The sequence below is a fragment of the Phyllobates terribilis genome, unplaced genomic scaffold (assembly GCF_046119375.1).
Source record: "Phyllobates terribilis strain yellow unplaced genomic scaffold, ASM4611937v1 Scaffold_3__8_contigs__length_932513732, whole genome shotgun sequence".
Lineage (NCBI taxonomy): Eukaryota > Metazoa > Chordata > Amphibia > Anura > Dendrobatidae > Phyllobates > Phyllobates terribilis.
In genome coordinates, this window is record NW_027362763.1 from 888,264,237 (window position 1) to 888,281,494 (window position 17,258).

At 43.6% G+C, this 17,258-nt stretch overlaps 1 protein-coding gene across 1 annotated transcript in view; it reads left to right on the plus strand.

Annotated features, from left to right (window-relative positions):
• The window catches only part of ADGB (androglobin), a 443,164-nt gene extending 428,128 nt beyond the window's left edge, over window positions 1-15,036 (plus strand). Inside the window, exons 33-35 of the mRNA XM_073672692.1 lie at window positions 6,171-6,264; window positions 9,703-9,886; window positions 14,687-15,036. Of these exons, the coding sequence (XP_073528793.1) occupies window positions 6,171-6,264; window positions 9,703-9,886; window positions 14,687-14,875 (467 nt within the window). The 3' untranslated portion in view covers window positions 14,876-15,036. The remainder of the gene's footprint in view (window positions 1-6,170; window positions 6,265-9,702; window positions 9,887-14,686) is intronic.
• Window positions 15,037-17,258: the final 2,222 nt, after the last annotated feature.

Consider the following 17,258-nt stretch of genomic DNA (forward strand, 5'->3'; position numbering starts at 1 on the left):
ACTAGAAGCTCTGGGTAGGGCAGACGCCATCCACTGAGACAAGGATAGCTGAGACCAGTAGTGCCATCCAGTTTGGCTGTGTTGGAGCGTGTGCTTTCCAGCTGGCGTATTCAGCTCCCTGCTTTGGCTAATAAGACAGCACCACACCTTACTAATACTGCCACTGCCAGATATAGTTCTACTTGCCTGGTTTACATCTCAAGATTTTAGCTCCTGTTTTAGAGCTTTTTCCTTGACGTTTGGACCTTGGCCCAATCCCTGACTACACTGCATTCTAAATTATTATGCAAATTGAATTTAAGTGTCATAAAGATGTTATTTTTTGTTTTTCAAATAAACTCATGGTTGATATTATGTCTCAGGGATCTTTAGATCATTTAAGTCATTCTCAAACACTTGTGATAATTAGTTTGCCAGGTGAGCCCAATTAAAGGAAAACTACTTAAGAAGTACATTTCACATTATTAAGCAAGCCACAGATTTCAAGCAATATGGGAAAGAACAAGGATATTTCTGCTGCCGAATAGCATGAAATGGTGTAATGTCTTTGACAATGTATGAAAACATAAAAAATTTCTCAAACACTTAAGCGTGGTCATCATACTGTGAAGAGATTTGTGGCTGATACAGAGCACAAACGGGTTTGTGCAGATAAAGGCATAATGAGGAAGGTTTCTGCCAGACAAATTCATGATGCGTGCCATGCAACCCTCGATGGTCCAAATGGATGGAGTAGTGGATAGTTGGTTGATGGCCACCATGTCCCAACAAGGCTGCGACATCAGCAGAGTCATGATTTGCAGAGAGAGATAGCTGTGAGGCCCCTTTAAGGTCCCTGAAGGTGTGAAAATTACCTTGGCAAAGTATAGAGTTTCTGACTGACCACTTTCTTCCCTGGTACAAAAAGAAGAACAATGCCATCCATAGCAAAATCATCTTTATGCATGATAATGTACCATCTCATGCTGCAAAGAATACCTCTAAATCATTGGTTACTGTAGACATAAAAGTAGAGAAACATATGTTGTGGTCACCATCCTTCCCCTGACCTCAACCCTATTGAGAACCTTTGGAGTATTCTCAAGAGAAAGATCTATGCGGATGGGAAGCAGTTCACATCAAAACAGCAGCTCTGGGAGGCTATACTGATATCCTGCAAAGAAATTCAAACAGAAACTATCCAAAAACTCACAGGTTCAATGGATGCAAGAAGTGTGAAGGTGATATCAAAGAAGGAGTCCTATGTTAACATTTAACTTGCCCTGTTAAGATGTTTTTGATTGATGTTTTTGATTGAAAAAACTTTTGATTTCAGTAAATGTAACCTCTTAATGCTGCAAATTCAACAATTATAACCTATAAAATGTTTGGAAACTCTGTTGTGCATAATAATTTGAAACAGTGCAATTTGATCTTTTTTTAGTTAAAAAACATGCTGTTATCATTGGGAGGTTTGGCAAATAAAATTTGATTCATAATCTAACGGTTGATGATTTGAACATTGTACAAACTAATTTACATCAACTATTTAGAAAAATCTGAGAAAAATAGCATTTGCATAATAACTTAGAAGGTGGTGAAACTTTTACATTTTGTGATTTTGTACATTGACTGACCTTACATTTTGTACCTTGATTTAAGTCTTGATCCCTTTACAGGGGTTAAATGTGAAGGCAAGGACAACCCCTGGAATCTCCTAATCACAGTGGCTTGTGCTAAGCCTGTTAGGCCATGTTCACACTAGGTGTTTTTTCAGCATTTTTTTATGCAAATTTTCAGCTGCGTTTACTAGTACCAGCAAAATCTGAGATTTCAGAAATCTCATGCACACACATTGGTTTTTGTGTCATCAGTATTTTGTGCTTTGCATGTTTTTTTGCACAATAGAGCATGTCACTTCTTTCAGCGTTTTTCACCCATTGAAAGTAATGGGGGGCGAAAAAATGCTGAAAAAACGCCTAGTGTGAACCTAGCTATCAGGTTTTGACGCGTTTTTAGTGAAAAAAAGCAGTACAGCAGTATGTGAAGCTCATTTATTTTTGTGATTTTGCCATCTTGTCTTTGTCACCTGAGATGGCAGTTTGGATTAGGACAGTTTAATTAAATTAGTGATGTGTATAATGTAAATATTGTCTGAGCTAGGTGTGAGATTGAACAATACCTGTGGCTTACGGAGGTGTGAAATTGAACAATCCCTGAGCAACTCAATGGCAGACCATAGTGTGAAAATAAATAGTGTCCTACAAACTCAGTGCACTGCCAATGTCTTGTGAGGTCTTATATAGACAGGTGTGTGCCTTTCCAAATCAAGTCCTATCAGTTTAATTAAACACAGCTGGACTCCAATGAAGGAATAGAACTATCTCAAGGAGGATCACAAGGAAATGGACAGCATGTGACTTAAATATGAGTGTCTGAGCAAAGGGTCTGAATACTTATGACCATGTGATATTTCAGTTTTTCTTTTTTAATAAATTTGCAAAAATTTCTACATTTTTGTTTTTTTTCAGTCAAGATGGGGTGCAGAGTGTACTTTAATGAGAAAAAAAAATAACTTTTTAGAATTTACCAAATGGCTGCAATGAAACAAAGAGTGAAAAATTTAAAGGGGTCTGAAAACTTTCCGTACCCACTGTAGCTTCTTCCTCACGCTGTCCTATACTCTATTGAGAACTTGTGGGCCATTCTTAAAGAAGAGATTTATAGTGAAGGAGAACAGTACACCTCTCTGAACAGTGTCTGATAGGTTGTGGTTGGTGCTGCTGAAAAAGTTGATCTTCAACAGATTAAGAAACTGACGGGTTCCTTGGATGGAAGACTTATGACTGTTATTGAAAAAAAGGTTTGGCTATATTGATCACTGATATATATATTTTTAAATGTCAGAAATGGATTTTTGTACATTTTGAGTTGTTTGGTTATTATTCCCACTTTAACAGATGAAAATAAGCAACTGAGATGGGAAAATTTACGCTTTTCATTTAGTTGCATAATAATTCTGCACACCAATAGTTGACCAATAAATTATCCACACATAGATATTCCCCTAAGAAAGACAACATCTCACCTTTACTTTCTTAAGTATTTAGGTTTATTAACCGTTTGGACTAACCGACAGCACTGTAGTTGTTCAATAATAAAATGAATCATCAAAAATACAAATTGCCTAATAATTATGCACACAGCGTATACAGTTATATGAAAAAGTTTGGGCACCCCTATTAATCTTAAGCTTAATGTTTTATAAAAATTGGTGTTTTTGCAACAGCTATTTCAGTTTGATATACAGTACAGACCAAAAGTTTGGACACACCTTCTCATTTGAAGATTTTTCTGTATTTTCATGACTATGAAAATTGTACATTCACACTGAAGGCATCAAAACTATGAATTAACACATGAGGAATTATATACTTAACAAAAAAAGTGTGAAACAACTGAAAATATGTCTTATATTCTAGGTTCTTCAAAGTAGCCACCTTTTGCTTTGATGACTGCTTTGCACACTCTTGGCATTCTCTTCTAGTAGAATAGAAGGACAGCATCCAAACTTGAGTTAAGTAAAAAATCTTATTTTTATTCTGCCAAATAAAGTGCACCATTTCGACAATACCAGTCTTTATCAAACTTCAAGACTGGTATTGTCAAGACGTTGCACTGTATTTGGCAGAATATAAAGAAAATTTTTGCTTCACTCATGTTTGGGTGCTGTCCTTCTATTCTACTGATTTATCCAAGTGAGCTCCTTGGAGATCGGGACGCTGCATCTGTATGGGTATGATGACCTGGTTCCTGGAAGTCCTTGTAGAGTGCTGCGGTTAACGTTCTACTTTCAACTTGCTGTAAGCCTGTCGGACCAATCTATCACAGCTGCATGGAGGGTTATTGTTCAAGCAAAATGCATATATCTCAGTTTTATTTTTTCTTACCAGGAGTATATCTAATAAATCCATATGTGAATTAGGATGTGGCCTATTTGATGTGTGAAGTCTCAGGCGCCAGACATTCTGTGGGAGATTTAGTATGCTAAATGTGACAGCATTCTGGCACAATTTGACTCCCCAAAAATTTACATATCTTGCACCACATGTATTACATATTGTAGACACATGCTGTAGGGGTGTACATAGAAATCATGGGGCCCCATAGCAGAAGTTCTAATTGCCCCCTCCTTCTCCTCCCCCCCAAAAAAGAAAAAATAATTAAATGGTTGTGAGGGTCACAGAAGAGCATATCTCACAACTTTCCAGCCTTTATGAAGTAACTTTCTCCTACTGAAGTTCTAGTCCATACAATATAATGCACCCTCATGGTTCTCCATAGAATATAATGCACCACCCATTGTCCTCCATACAATATACTTCACCCCCATGATTCTCCATACTCTTTTATGGCCACCAGTCATACTCACCCTTCCTCGTTCCAACCAATCCTCTGGTCTCCTGTGGTGTGAAGGGCCGCACATCTCAGAACAGCGGTCACGCGCTGTAGTGACGTCATCACGTCTGCTGCTCTGACACGGCAGACGCCGAGGCAGAATGATGGGGGTGGAAGCGTCTGCTGATGCTCCCTCTGCTATCATCATTGCTAGCACTGATGTCCGGAGGTGGGGCCCGGTGCGGGTGCTGACACCGGGCTCACGGGCCCCACAGCAGTCGCTTGGCTTGCCACCATTGGCGGTACACCACTAAATTCTGTAGCTCAAACTAACAATGGAGCATGACTGCGGAAAAGGTGTGTGCTTTCTTGGGAAAGGGTGATGGCCTAAAATGCTAATTTTAAATTAAATTTATGGCACAAAGTAATAAGTGGTGTAAACTTAAACTAGAAAAATGCACCAAATTTATCATCCAGCAGGCCCCTTTGTGATATATTTAAAACTGTCTATTCTAAGTTTGCACTGTTTAAAAATGAGACAGTTTTAGGAAACTGCCCCCTGCGCCTACATGCATCTGAGATGTATTTTAATGGAGTAAGGCAGTAATAATAAAGAAAATGATCTTTTTACATCATGTTTCCTGTTGCTCAGGCTGAGTGAGTGCCTGTAGAAGTGTTATTTTTATGACCTAGAAAGAACATGCTTTCATGGTTTAAATTGGTCTGTTGATGAAAGCTGATTTTCTTAGCTTTGAAGACTATAAAGAAATCATTGGCATTTGTCACAGGCAAACAGGCTCTTATCCTACAGATTAGGAAGAGTATGACTCATAGCGGTGGCAGGTTAAAGTAGTAGCTTCATTCAGTATTGAACAATGAAAAATCTTAGTTTAATAAAAATAATCATTAATATCCCTTTGTCTCCTGGTACATAATAACACAATCACAAGATGAGAGATGCGCAGCAAAGCCTGTTGTGTCTGCTTGACTTTGTAGATGAGTACCACGCTGTCTCTGTGTATAGCATGAGTGCGAAATCCAAGGAACCACAGATGAAGTAGTCAAAGTGTCATTCTGTTTACTACTTAAAAAAGACTCAATGGCAAAAACATTACTTACATTTTTGTGCTTGTCTACCGTTTTGCCTAACTCCATTTGCAGCTCTGTGAACTGTTCAAAATATATCAAATCCAAAATATAATAAAGTTGAAATTGTTTTTAGAAATGTCTCCAGATATACAATTTAACACACCAAAATAGTCTTTTGTATGTCTTTGATGTACCTGAATCCTTTTTACATGTATTTATGTGAATTCACATTTTAAAGTTAAATTGATGACATCACATAACACTGAATACTCTACTAAAGGGGTTTCCCAAGAGCCATAACAAAATCTAAACACCTTCACAATGCCTGTAACGCATTCCTTCAAAAACTACACTTCCCATTAGTCTTATTCTTCTTTCACCTAACCCCACTCCGTAACTCCTCCTTGGATCCCTATATCAGACTCAGTGCAGTCTGAATGTCAGACCCATCTTGCAGTTCATCACTCCTCTCATTCCCATCCTGCAATATATTGCTCATCTCAGTCCCTGTACATTCAGCCCAATATTTCAGTACAACGCTCCTCTCAGCCCCATTCCTGCAGTATATTGTTGTATTTGTATGCATGCTTTTATTTAATTCTTTTTTATTCTTTGCAGGTCTACATATGATATTATTAGTTTGCTAAACACAGTATATATTATCACTCTACTAATGATAAATTACACATTTGTCTTTTTTGCAGGTTTGACTTCAAAAATCCAAGAAGCTCAGCCATCTAAACAGGAGCAGGCATTGAAAGGAGAATTGGAACCTTTAGATCTATCTCCTTTTATTAGGTAAGCAGCAGAGTATTTATATTGTAGTTACTAGAGGCATTATATATAGTCAGTGGCAATATCCAACCAATATCTGTAGTAGGTTGCAGATAATAAGCAAGAACAAAACCCTTGAAATCTTTTATAAAACTCAGTGATTTATGATAATCTACAACACAGTGAAAATATGTCTTCTAAGGGAGTGCTTATTTCCCAAATCAGAGGCTTATATACACAATGAAAGTGAAATTAAAGAAATCTGAGACAATAAACTTTTTTTTTAGATTGGGGCTGGTATTCTTAAGAGATGGTCTTTTTAGAAGGTTTCACTATACAAATAAAACATGTGTGACAAACGTAGGATCGCATTGGTAAAGATTTGGGATTCTATAGAAAGTTCAGACACCTTTTGTGCAACTCAGAGATTTTTGTTAATGAAAATCAAACACAAAATCCTATCCACACTGGCACTGTGTTCAATGTTATGTCAGATTCCTATTCTCAATAATGCCAAGTGTTTCATTGCTATATGTTCTTTCTTTATGGAATTTTTTTACAGCTAGATATCACACACCACTCCAGTGAGATCTCTCTTTTCTACCTGTGACATACTATACTAGCTATTGAACCCGTTCTACGCCCGGGTGGCGAGCATTTTTATTGGTATATGGTCTCCCATGCTGGTATGTGCTGCCCCCCTCCTGGTGTTTGTGCTAACCCCCTCCTGGTATTTGTGCTGCCCTCATCCTGTCCCCACCATCCTATCCTGTTATGCATGGCACCCCTCATCTCTATCTTGGTATGCATGGCACCCCTCATCCCTGTATGCATGGCACCCCTCATCCCTATCCTGGTATGCATGGCACCTCTCATCTCTATCTTGGTATGCATGGCACCCCTCATTCCTATCTTGGTATGCATGGCATCCCTCATCCCTATCCTGGAATGCATGGCACCCCTCATCCCCAATCCTGGTATGCATGGCACCATTCACCCCCAATCTTGGAATGCATGGCACCCCTCACCCCCAATCCTGGTATGCATGGAACCCCTCACCCCCAATCCTGGTATGCATGGCTCCCTCATGCCCAATCCTGGTATGCATGGGCCCCTCACCCCCATCCTGGTATACATGGCACTCCTCATCCCTTTCCTGGTATGCATGGTACCCCATCCCTCATCCCTATCCTGGCATGTATGGTACCCCTCATCCTGGAATGAATGGTACCCCTCATCCCTATCCTGGTATGGATGGTACCTCTCATCCCTATCCTGGTATGCATGGCACCCCTCATCCCTAGTCCTGGTATGCATGGCATCCCTCATCCCCAATTCTGGTATGTATGGCACCCCTCATCCCCAATCCTGGTATGTATGGCACCCCTCATCCCCAATCCTGGTATGCATGGCACCCCTCATCCCCAATCCTGATATGTATGGCACCCCTCATTCCATATCTGGTATACATTGCACCCCTCATCCCAATCCTGGTATGCATGGCACCCCATCTCTCATCCTGGTATGTTTGGCACCCCTCATCCCCCAATCCTGGCATGTATGGTACCCAATCCCTCATCCTTGTATGCATGGCACCATTCATCCCCCAATCCTGGTATGCATGGCACCCCATCCCTCATCCTGGTATGTATGGTACCCCTCATCTCTATCCTGGTATGTATGGTACCCCTCATTCTGGTATGCATGGCACCCCATCCCTCATCCTGGTATGCATGGTACCCCTCATCCCTATTCTGGTATGTATGGCACCCCTTATCCCCCAATCCCGGTATGTATGGCCTCCTCATCCCCAAATCCTGATATGCATGGCACCCCATTCCTCATCCTGGTATGCACGGTAACCCGCATTCCTATCCTGGTATGCATGGTATCCCTCATCCCTATTCTGGTATGTATGGTACCCCTCAACCTGGTATGTATGGCCCCCCATCCCTTATCCTGATATGCATGGTGGCCCTCATCCCTATTCTGGTATGTATGGTACCCCTCATCCTGGTATACATGGCACCCCTCATCCCAATTCTGGTATGTATGGCCTCCTCATCCCAGAAACCTTTTATGCATGGCACCCAATCTCTCATCCTGGTATACATGGCATCCCTCATCCCTATCCTGATATGCATGGCTGCCCATCTCTTATCCTGGTATGCATGGTACCCCTCATCCCTACTCTGGTATTCATGGTACCCCTCATCCCTATTTTGGTATGCATGGTACACCTCATTCTGGTATGCATGGCACCCCATCCCTCATCCTGTTATGCATGGTACTCCGCATTCCTATCCTGGTATGTATGGTACCCCTCATCCCTATTCTGGTATGCATGGCACCCCTCACCCCCCAATCCTGGTATGCATGGCCCCCTCACCCCCCAATCCTGGTATGCATGGTCCCCTCACCCACCAATCCTGGTATGCATGATCCCCTCACCCCCCAGTCCTGGTATGTGTAGTACCCCTCATCCTGGTATGCATGGCACCCCATTCCTCATCCTGGTATGCATGGTCCCCTCACCCCACAATCCTGATATGCATGGTACCCCTCATCCCCCCCAATCCTGGTATGCTTGGTACCCTTCATCCCCCAATCCTGGTATGTATGGTACCCCTCATTCCCCAATCCTGGTATGTGTGGCCCTCTCACCCCCCAATCCTGGTATGTATGGCACCCCTCATCCCCCAAGCCTGGTATGTATGGCACCCCTCATCCCTTTCACGCTGCACACATACAAAAAAATAAACACTTATACTCACCTTTCTTCCCTGTGCTCCAGCGCTGCTGCGGCCTGGGAAGGAGTGCGGCGCCGGAGTACGCGTGTGCCCATACCACACTGTCCGGCACCAATTTGCCAAAGACACACTGCAAATGTGTCTTCAGTAAAATGGCGCCGGATAGCACTATGCGCATTCGCCGATTCCGACGCCTCACTCCTGCCCCGGTCTCCAGCGATGAGAGGCGCTGCGGCAACGCTCCTCCCGGTCAGGTAAGTATGTAAGTATGGCATCGGAGATTGCGGTATGCGTTCAGTGTCTACGCATACCGTGACCTCTGGCGCCATACACTCCTCTTACCTGTAACGGTTCCATGCATGCTTCTGTCTGGAGCCAGACAGTGCAAGCATGTCGCGCTTGCGCAGTCTATAAGGGCTTCAGACAGAGACACGCATTTCCGGTTATATTATAGATATCACAGGAAAGTGTTCCAGTACGGTATGTGATCAGACAAGGGATCAATAAAAGTAGTGGAAACCAAAGTATTGTTCATTTAATACATGAGTTATTTATATATTTTCATATTAACATATATCCGTTATTGCATGAAATTGTAATAAGTCTCGTAATTGGCATCATGCGCTGTGCTCATCTCGCTGCTATGGACGTCACTGCACTGGATCTTACTGATATACACAGTTGTGGTACTGATATCATGCTACTTTATCAGAAGCAGACAGTCAGAACCAGTTCTTCGAGATGAGCATGTCATTCAGCAGCAGGCCATGCAGAAAGCAGAGGAAATTCGACAATTCCGGCAGCTTAAAGAAGAGATTTTAAAGGAAAGAGAACAAGAACAAAATGCCAGAAATGTGCAAAAACAAAAAGTTTTACAAACGTATGAAGATTTGCAGGTAAAAACCATGTCCTTCAGAATGAATGATTTTGTTACTGTAAATTGTAACATTGCAGTTGTATATGTTTATTGGGATTACAATTTGAAGGAAACATGCAGGAACAACTGATCCTAATTCCAATGATGACTTGCTATAAAACAAAATTGTGCCTGGCATTAGCGCATACAGTGGGGAAAATAAGTATTTGATACACTGCCGATTTAGCAAGTTTTCCCACCTACAAAGAATGGAGAGTTCTGTAATTTTTATAGTAGATACACTTCAACTGTGAGAGACAGAATCTTAAAAAAAATACAGAAAATCATATTGTATGATTTTTGCGTAACTAATTAGGATTTTATTGCATGAAATAAGTATTTGATACAATAGAAAAACAGAATTTAATATTTGATACAGAAACCTTTGTTTGCAATTACAGAGGTCAGATGTTTCCTGTAGTTCTTCACCAAGTTTGCACACGCTGTAGTAGGGATTTTGGCCCACTCCTCCATACAGATCTTCTCCAGATCTTTCAGCTTTCAGGGCTGTTGCTGGGCAACATTGAGTTTCAGCTCCCTCCAAAGATTTTTTATTGGGTTCAGGTCTGGAAGCTGGCTAGGCCACTCCAGGACCTTGAAATGCTTCTTACGGAGCCACTCCTTAGCTGCCCTGGCTGTGTGTTTCGGGTCATTGTCATGCTGGAAGACCCAGCAACGACCCATCTTCTGTGCTGTTACTGAGGGAAGGAGGTTGTTTGCCAAAATCTGGAGATACATGACCCCATCCATCCTCCCTTCAATACTGTGCAGTCGTCCTGTCCCCTTTGCAGAAAAGCACCCCCAAAGTATGATGTTTCCCCACCATTCTTCACAGTTGGCACAGTGTTCTTAGGGTTATACTCATCCGTCGTCTTCCTCCAAACACGGCGAGTGGAGTTGATATCAAAAAGTTCTATTTTGGTTTCATCTGACCGCATGACCTTTACCCATACCTCCTCTGGATCATCCAGATGGCCATTGGCAAACTTCAAATGGGCCAAGACATGTGCTGGTGCGAGCAGGGGGACCTTGTGTGGCCTGCAGGATTTTAATCTATAACGGTGCGGTGTGTTACTAACTGTAATGTTTGAGACTGTGGTCCCTGCTCTCTTCAGGTCATTTACCAGGTCCTTCCGTGTAGTTCTGGGCTGATGCCTGACCTTTCTCAGAATCATGCTTACCCCCCAAGTGAAATCTTGCATGAAGCCCCAGACTGACGAAATTGACAGTCATCTTGTGTTTCTTTCATTTTCTAGTAATTGCGCCAAGAGTTGTTGCCTTTTCAACAAGCTGTTTGCCTATTTTCCTGTAGCCCATCCCAGCCTTGTGCAGGTCTACAATTTTGTCCCTGGTGTCCTTAAACAGCTCTTTGGTCTTGGCCATGGTAGAGAGATTGGAGTGTCATTGATTCAGTGTGTGGTCAGGTGTCTTTTATACAGGTAACAAGTCCAAACAGGTGCAATTTATACAGGTAAAGAGTGCAGAGTAGGAGGGCTTCTTAAAGAAAAACTAATAGGTCTGTGAGATCCAGAATTCTTCCTGATTAGTAGGTGATCAAATGCTTATTTCATGTAATAAAATGCAAATTAATTATATAAAAATCATACAATGTGATTTTATGGTTTTTATTTTTAGATTCTGTCTCTCACAGTTAAAGTGTACGTACGATAAAAATTACAGTCCTCTCCATTCTTTGTAAGTGGGAAAAGTTGCAAAATCGGCAGTGTATCAAATACTTATTTTCCCCACTTATCTTTAACGCTGAGTTCACATGAGCATATTCCATGGTCTGTTTATGAACCACAATGCCCGGATTGAACATTGGCCTCCTGATCCTAGCCTCATAAACACATATTGTATAAAGCTGTAAGTTCGTGTCAGGAAACCCACCGCCAGACCAGGCTCTGCTTTTCGTATTCAAACTGTGACATACATGTGTGTAAACCTGGCCTAAGGCTGGGTTTCCATCTATCAGTAGCATCAGGTTCCATATTTCTAGTCTCAACTGATTATATAACTGATGCAAAAATACATCGGTTCTCACTATACTTTTTCATGATCTTCTCCTTTTTTTCACCTTTTTATTCCAAGCATCATTCTGTGAGACAGATAATATTGTTGAATCAAATGTTGTCATCTGGCCTCCAGACTGCCCCACGGACTTGTCTGGCACAACTGATTGCAAAGAATGGCATTAGCTCCTTCATCAATTTTAGTTAATGGGGTTGTTCCCTTTCAATAAAGTAAACCCATCACCGTGAATATGCAGTCCAATCTGCAGGTGTAAGGGATGAGACTGAGACGAGGGACAAGACTGGCCGATGGTTACTCCTGCATCCCTGAACACCCTGGTGTGTGCACATGTGTTCGTTTGAGTTGCTGTCACTCTCAGAATGCATGCTGCTATAGCTTGGGACCCTTTGCTGTCATGAAGAATGAGCAAGGTGTTATTAATAAAACAAACTCTTGTTTACTTGGTCTTGAAACTATGTACAATAGGTAGTAGGTAAAACACTTGAATTCTTCATCTGTATTATATGACAGAGGCAAAATATATTGCGGTTGTGGATAATGGCATATAACTTGTGAACAACATTACTGCAGGATAACGGATTAAGTTGTGGACCTCCATCTTCCCAGTACAGGGTCACACGGGTCAATGTGTTTCACTGTGACCACTGCCCCCTAGCTACACTTCCTGTGAACAATGTGGAGCTCCACTAGATACCACCTTACTAACGTGTCTCAACCATTAATCACCAGGTCTGGCTAACACTAAAATCATGCCTAAAAGTCTTTCTGTAGATGCCCCAACTTGCCTGCTGAAAGGAGAAACAGCCGTCTCTGTTGCTGGATAATGCAGGACCTTACTACCTTCTCTTGAGCCTGCTCTTCTCTGCACTCTCCCAATGCGGCTGACAATGCTGAGAGTACTCTTACTTTCTCGGTAGCTGAACTTAGACTAACTTATAAACAGGAGCTAAGCTCCCATTGCCTACTTACTCCTCTCCAAAACAAGGGCTGGACTTACCGTTAACGCGTCCCACCCCTGTACACAGGAAAATTGCAGCCTACATGAGGATGAAAATGCATAAAACAACAGGTCACATTAAATATACATTCAGGAGTCATCAGAGAGGATGTTCAGACATCTTCTCCACCTTTACACAAGCACCATGTTATAGAACAGGAAGCTGAGCAGATTGATATATACTTTCACGAGGAAAGATACAGTATAACCGGTATATTATTCATTTAATCCTCTGCTCTTTCTAAGATTTTCGGTCATGTGGGCGGTCCTATCAGTGACTGTATGTACAATTATGCACAGAAAGCTTTCAGACATAGCTGTCAGTCACTGATAGAACTGCCCTGCGGACTGAAAATCACAGTAAAAGCAAAGGTATAAATTATTAAATCACAGGTTACACTGAATCTTTTTGCACAAAACTATATATCAGTCCACTCAGTTCCTCCTGCTCCATATGTTAGAATCAATGTTGTTATACTATCGGCCATCTTGTTTTGGTTTGCTGGCTTCTAGTCTTTTCCTCTGGTGCTGGGTTTCTTGGTCACGTGATCTCTGCACCCTTTATTACTCAGCACCTGGCTCCCATTCTCCGCTGGACATCAGTGTTGTAACGCTTGTGCTCTGGCTAAGTAGCCTTGTTTAGTTCTTTTTGCTTTGGACTATTGTTATCCTGGGACTTCTTGTTCCACCAGTTTTGTTTCCTTTAATTTTCGCTTCTCCAACTAACTTTTCTGCTAGGAGGTCTCCTGCTTTTGCTCCCAGTCCTTAGATCTTTTAGGGACCCCTTTCCCTTTCCTACAAGTCTTCGTTTGAGTTCAGTGCAGGAGTTTCGGTGGGGCTATTCATAAGGAATAGGACACCCACCCCAGCGTAGGGTAAAGCTGAGTCTCAGTACAGGGACAGCTTTTCCCTCATGTTCCTTAGTTCTAAGTTGCAGAACATAACACCATAACATGATACCTGCAGGTTAGATTGCATATTCTTAGTGACAGGTTCTCTCTAAGTTTTTACCCTGACTGCAGTTTGTTATAAAACAACAAGCTGCAATGTACTCACCTTCCCCATGCGAGTATCTGTCACTGTTTTCAGTGCCTGGCATTGGCTATGGCACTGAAGTCACGTCAGCATGGCAACCAACCACTCAGCTCAGCGGCTCTGATAGAATGCCCCCTTCAGCTGAGCTTACTGATTGGCTGCTGCGTCATCATCATGATGTCAGCGCCGCAGCCATCAGGCAGCGTGAAAAGCGTCAGAGACTTGCCAGTGGACCTGCAAGAGGTGAGTACAGAGCGGTTTATTTTTTTATAAAAGACTGCAGCCGGGGCAGAAAATTAATTGTAAAGGAACATCCCCATTAACTGCCCCATGGGGCGCCCTGTTAATTTATTTTTTCTTTAGGATTAATCAATCTCATAGGGGAACCATTACGAGGCTTGGAAGTATTGTTACCTGTAAGCACTATTAACTTGTATATTACTGAAGCTGCACTGGCCCTTACAAGAACTGAAGGACCAATATGGACACCTGAAGCAGCTGGACTTCTTTGTAGGCTGCAATGAAGGATTATTAAAGAATTTGTTCTTCGTGACATCTGCTTTGTCATGGTCACATTGAATAGACACGCATACACACAATAATGTAGATCACAGTGGGTTTGAGAATGGTGTCTATGTCATAGCAGCCTGGGAATTAGCTGTTTATTACAATATTTTATTGTGAGTTTTGTCTCACTATTTCATTTCTTTGCAGATATCACTTGACAGAGCCAGAGAGCAGATCCTCAGTAGCCAGGAAGCATACAGAAGAAAACTTCTAGAAGCTGAGAAAGGAAAGCTGGACATTCCTGCTGCTGAAGTATGGATCAGTCACTTACAAGAAGAAAAGAAAACTCCATCAGCCCAGAAGAGAAAAAGTGCAAAAAGTGCAAAAAAGAAATAACTTGACCAAATTTTCCATCCCTTTCATAGGCTTCCTGGTTACTATTGGTGTATACTGTTAACATAAATAATTGTAACTACTGGTAACTGTAAAACCTACAATATACAGCAATTTAACAATATCACCATTTAATATGCAAAATAAAAGTTCTTATATGTGAAGAGTCCTGAGCATGGTGTCTTTATGGGGCAAACAAATTCACTACGGCTTTGTCCTTCAGAAATGTAAGGAGGCTTTATGCCATCCTATGGCACCTCTGTACTGCAGTACTACAGGGATATTCTCCCTTAGGCCTCATTCAGACGTCTGTTTTGCATGGACGTGTTGTATCCTTTTTTTTTTTCACGGATACAATATGTTTCCATTATAATCTATTGTGCTGTTCACATGTTCATGTTTTTCAAGGACATACAGAGACATGTCTGTATTTTTCCATCAGCACAGATGACAAGGGTCAATACAAGTCTATAGCTCCATGAAAGACGCGTATGTGACACCCCAGGGGTCTGGTTGCCACAGTGATAGAGATATTATGTCTGAGAGCAGGTGGGAGGTCCTTTGGTCAGGGATCCTGTGCATGCCACACCTTCTGCCCAGTCTTGGGAGGGGAAGAACTTCCCCTGTATAAACCCTGGGCTGAGGCAGGGTTAGTCAGTCAAGGAGAGTAGAGACAAGAAACAGCAGAAGCAATACTACTACGAGTCAGGAGCTGGCAGCTGCAGAGCTCGCCCTGACTGAGAAGCTTTCTTACCGGACCCGGCATCCGAGGCTGTGGGGACTAACTCTTACCCAGCAGCAGAAGCCGACCGGCAGGGGATTTCAGGTCCTCAGGCCCAGAAACCCGAAGGCACGGTCACACGCGTGGGACCAGCACCGCCATCGTGGAGCGGAAGCCATTAGAAGGCCCCGAGTCACCGGCCATACGGGTGAGCACCACACGGTACACTCAGGGACGTGGGCTACTTATATCCGCTTCTAGCAAGGTAGCCAGAAGAGTACAGTCAGTTTGGGAGGCCTACAACTCCGCCTGGCCAGGGGAGATCCCATCTGCTCAAGGACTGACCAGGCCCCGTTCACTAGCAAGTACTCCGGGAGGGTCTATTGTTGTTACCAGTAAAGACCCTGAATTACACCGCACCGTCTCTGAGTGGTTCCTGCTACCCCCATCATCCACATCTGCTGCCCTGAGGCCATACCCCTCCCGTTGGGGGTTATACCATCTACGCTGCACCATCCATCCACCGGCCTCAGCGGACTGTCCTGCAGCGGCAGCTCCATAGCTGCATTCAACGGGTGGCGTAGTCGTCCTACATCTACCGCAGTTACATCGCCGCTCAGTTTGACTCCCTGGGCACGGACCGGGTCACCGCCACGAGACTACAACCCTCAAGAGATCCGGCTCCGGGTAAGCTCCCGCGTGCGCAACGCAGCGCGACACAGGCCCAGGGGCGCGTCAACTTTGGCGTAGTCGGCAGGATTTCGTGCCCGCAACCACCGGGTACTGCGTGCCTGAAAAGCAAAGACTGTTCAAACTTACCAGTGGTGAAGATTCCCGCTATCCGTGGAGGTTTCCCGCCATCCGGCGCCATCTTCTACCTTCTTCCCGCCATCCGCGAAGTTTTCCCGCCATCCGGCGCCATCTTCGACCTTCTTCCCGCCATCCGTGGAATTTTCCCGCCATTGGACGCCATCTTGAGGACGCCGCACGGGAAGAAGAGGGGCGTGGACTCCGAAAGCGCGCGAGAACTGAAGCCCCGCCTCACGTCCGGACGTTGCGTAAGGTCCTGGAAGGAGCCCAGCAGATGCCGACGTCACCGGAGCGCGACGGAAGGTCCTCAACCCTGACGATCCACTGCGGAGCCGCGGCCTACGGAACAGGATCATCGCAAGGTAGGCCACGGTCCACTAGGGGGGAGGAAGATGTCGGATACGGAGGAGAGCTTCACTGCCTCAACCCCCGCCAGCGCTACCGCTGCTGCAGTTATGCCCTTCACCATGCCCTATATCCCGGGAGCAGCTTGGCTACCCCAGTACTCAGGGGAGTCACATACCCTGCATGACTTTAGAGAAAAGCTGGATAGCCTCTTCCAGGTGTACCCCCTCACAGAAGAGCAAAAAGTGAGCATCCTGGTGGCCCAACTAACCGGGGCAGCCAAAAGGGAAGTAAAATCCTGGCCACCTGGGAGGAAGACTGTCGCAGGGATACTAACCCGGCTGAAGGACACCTTTGATACCCGCACCTCAGCCGAGATTAAGCTTAGATTCTACGGGTGCAAGCAGCGAGCGCATGAGAGTATAAGGGACTATGCACTAAACCTACAAGAGGCCCTGAGGGCCATTAAGCAGACCGACCCTGATGGAGTGGGAAACGAGGACAGGCTGT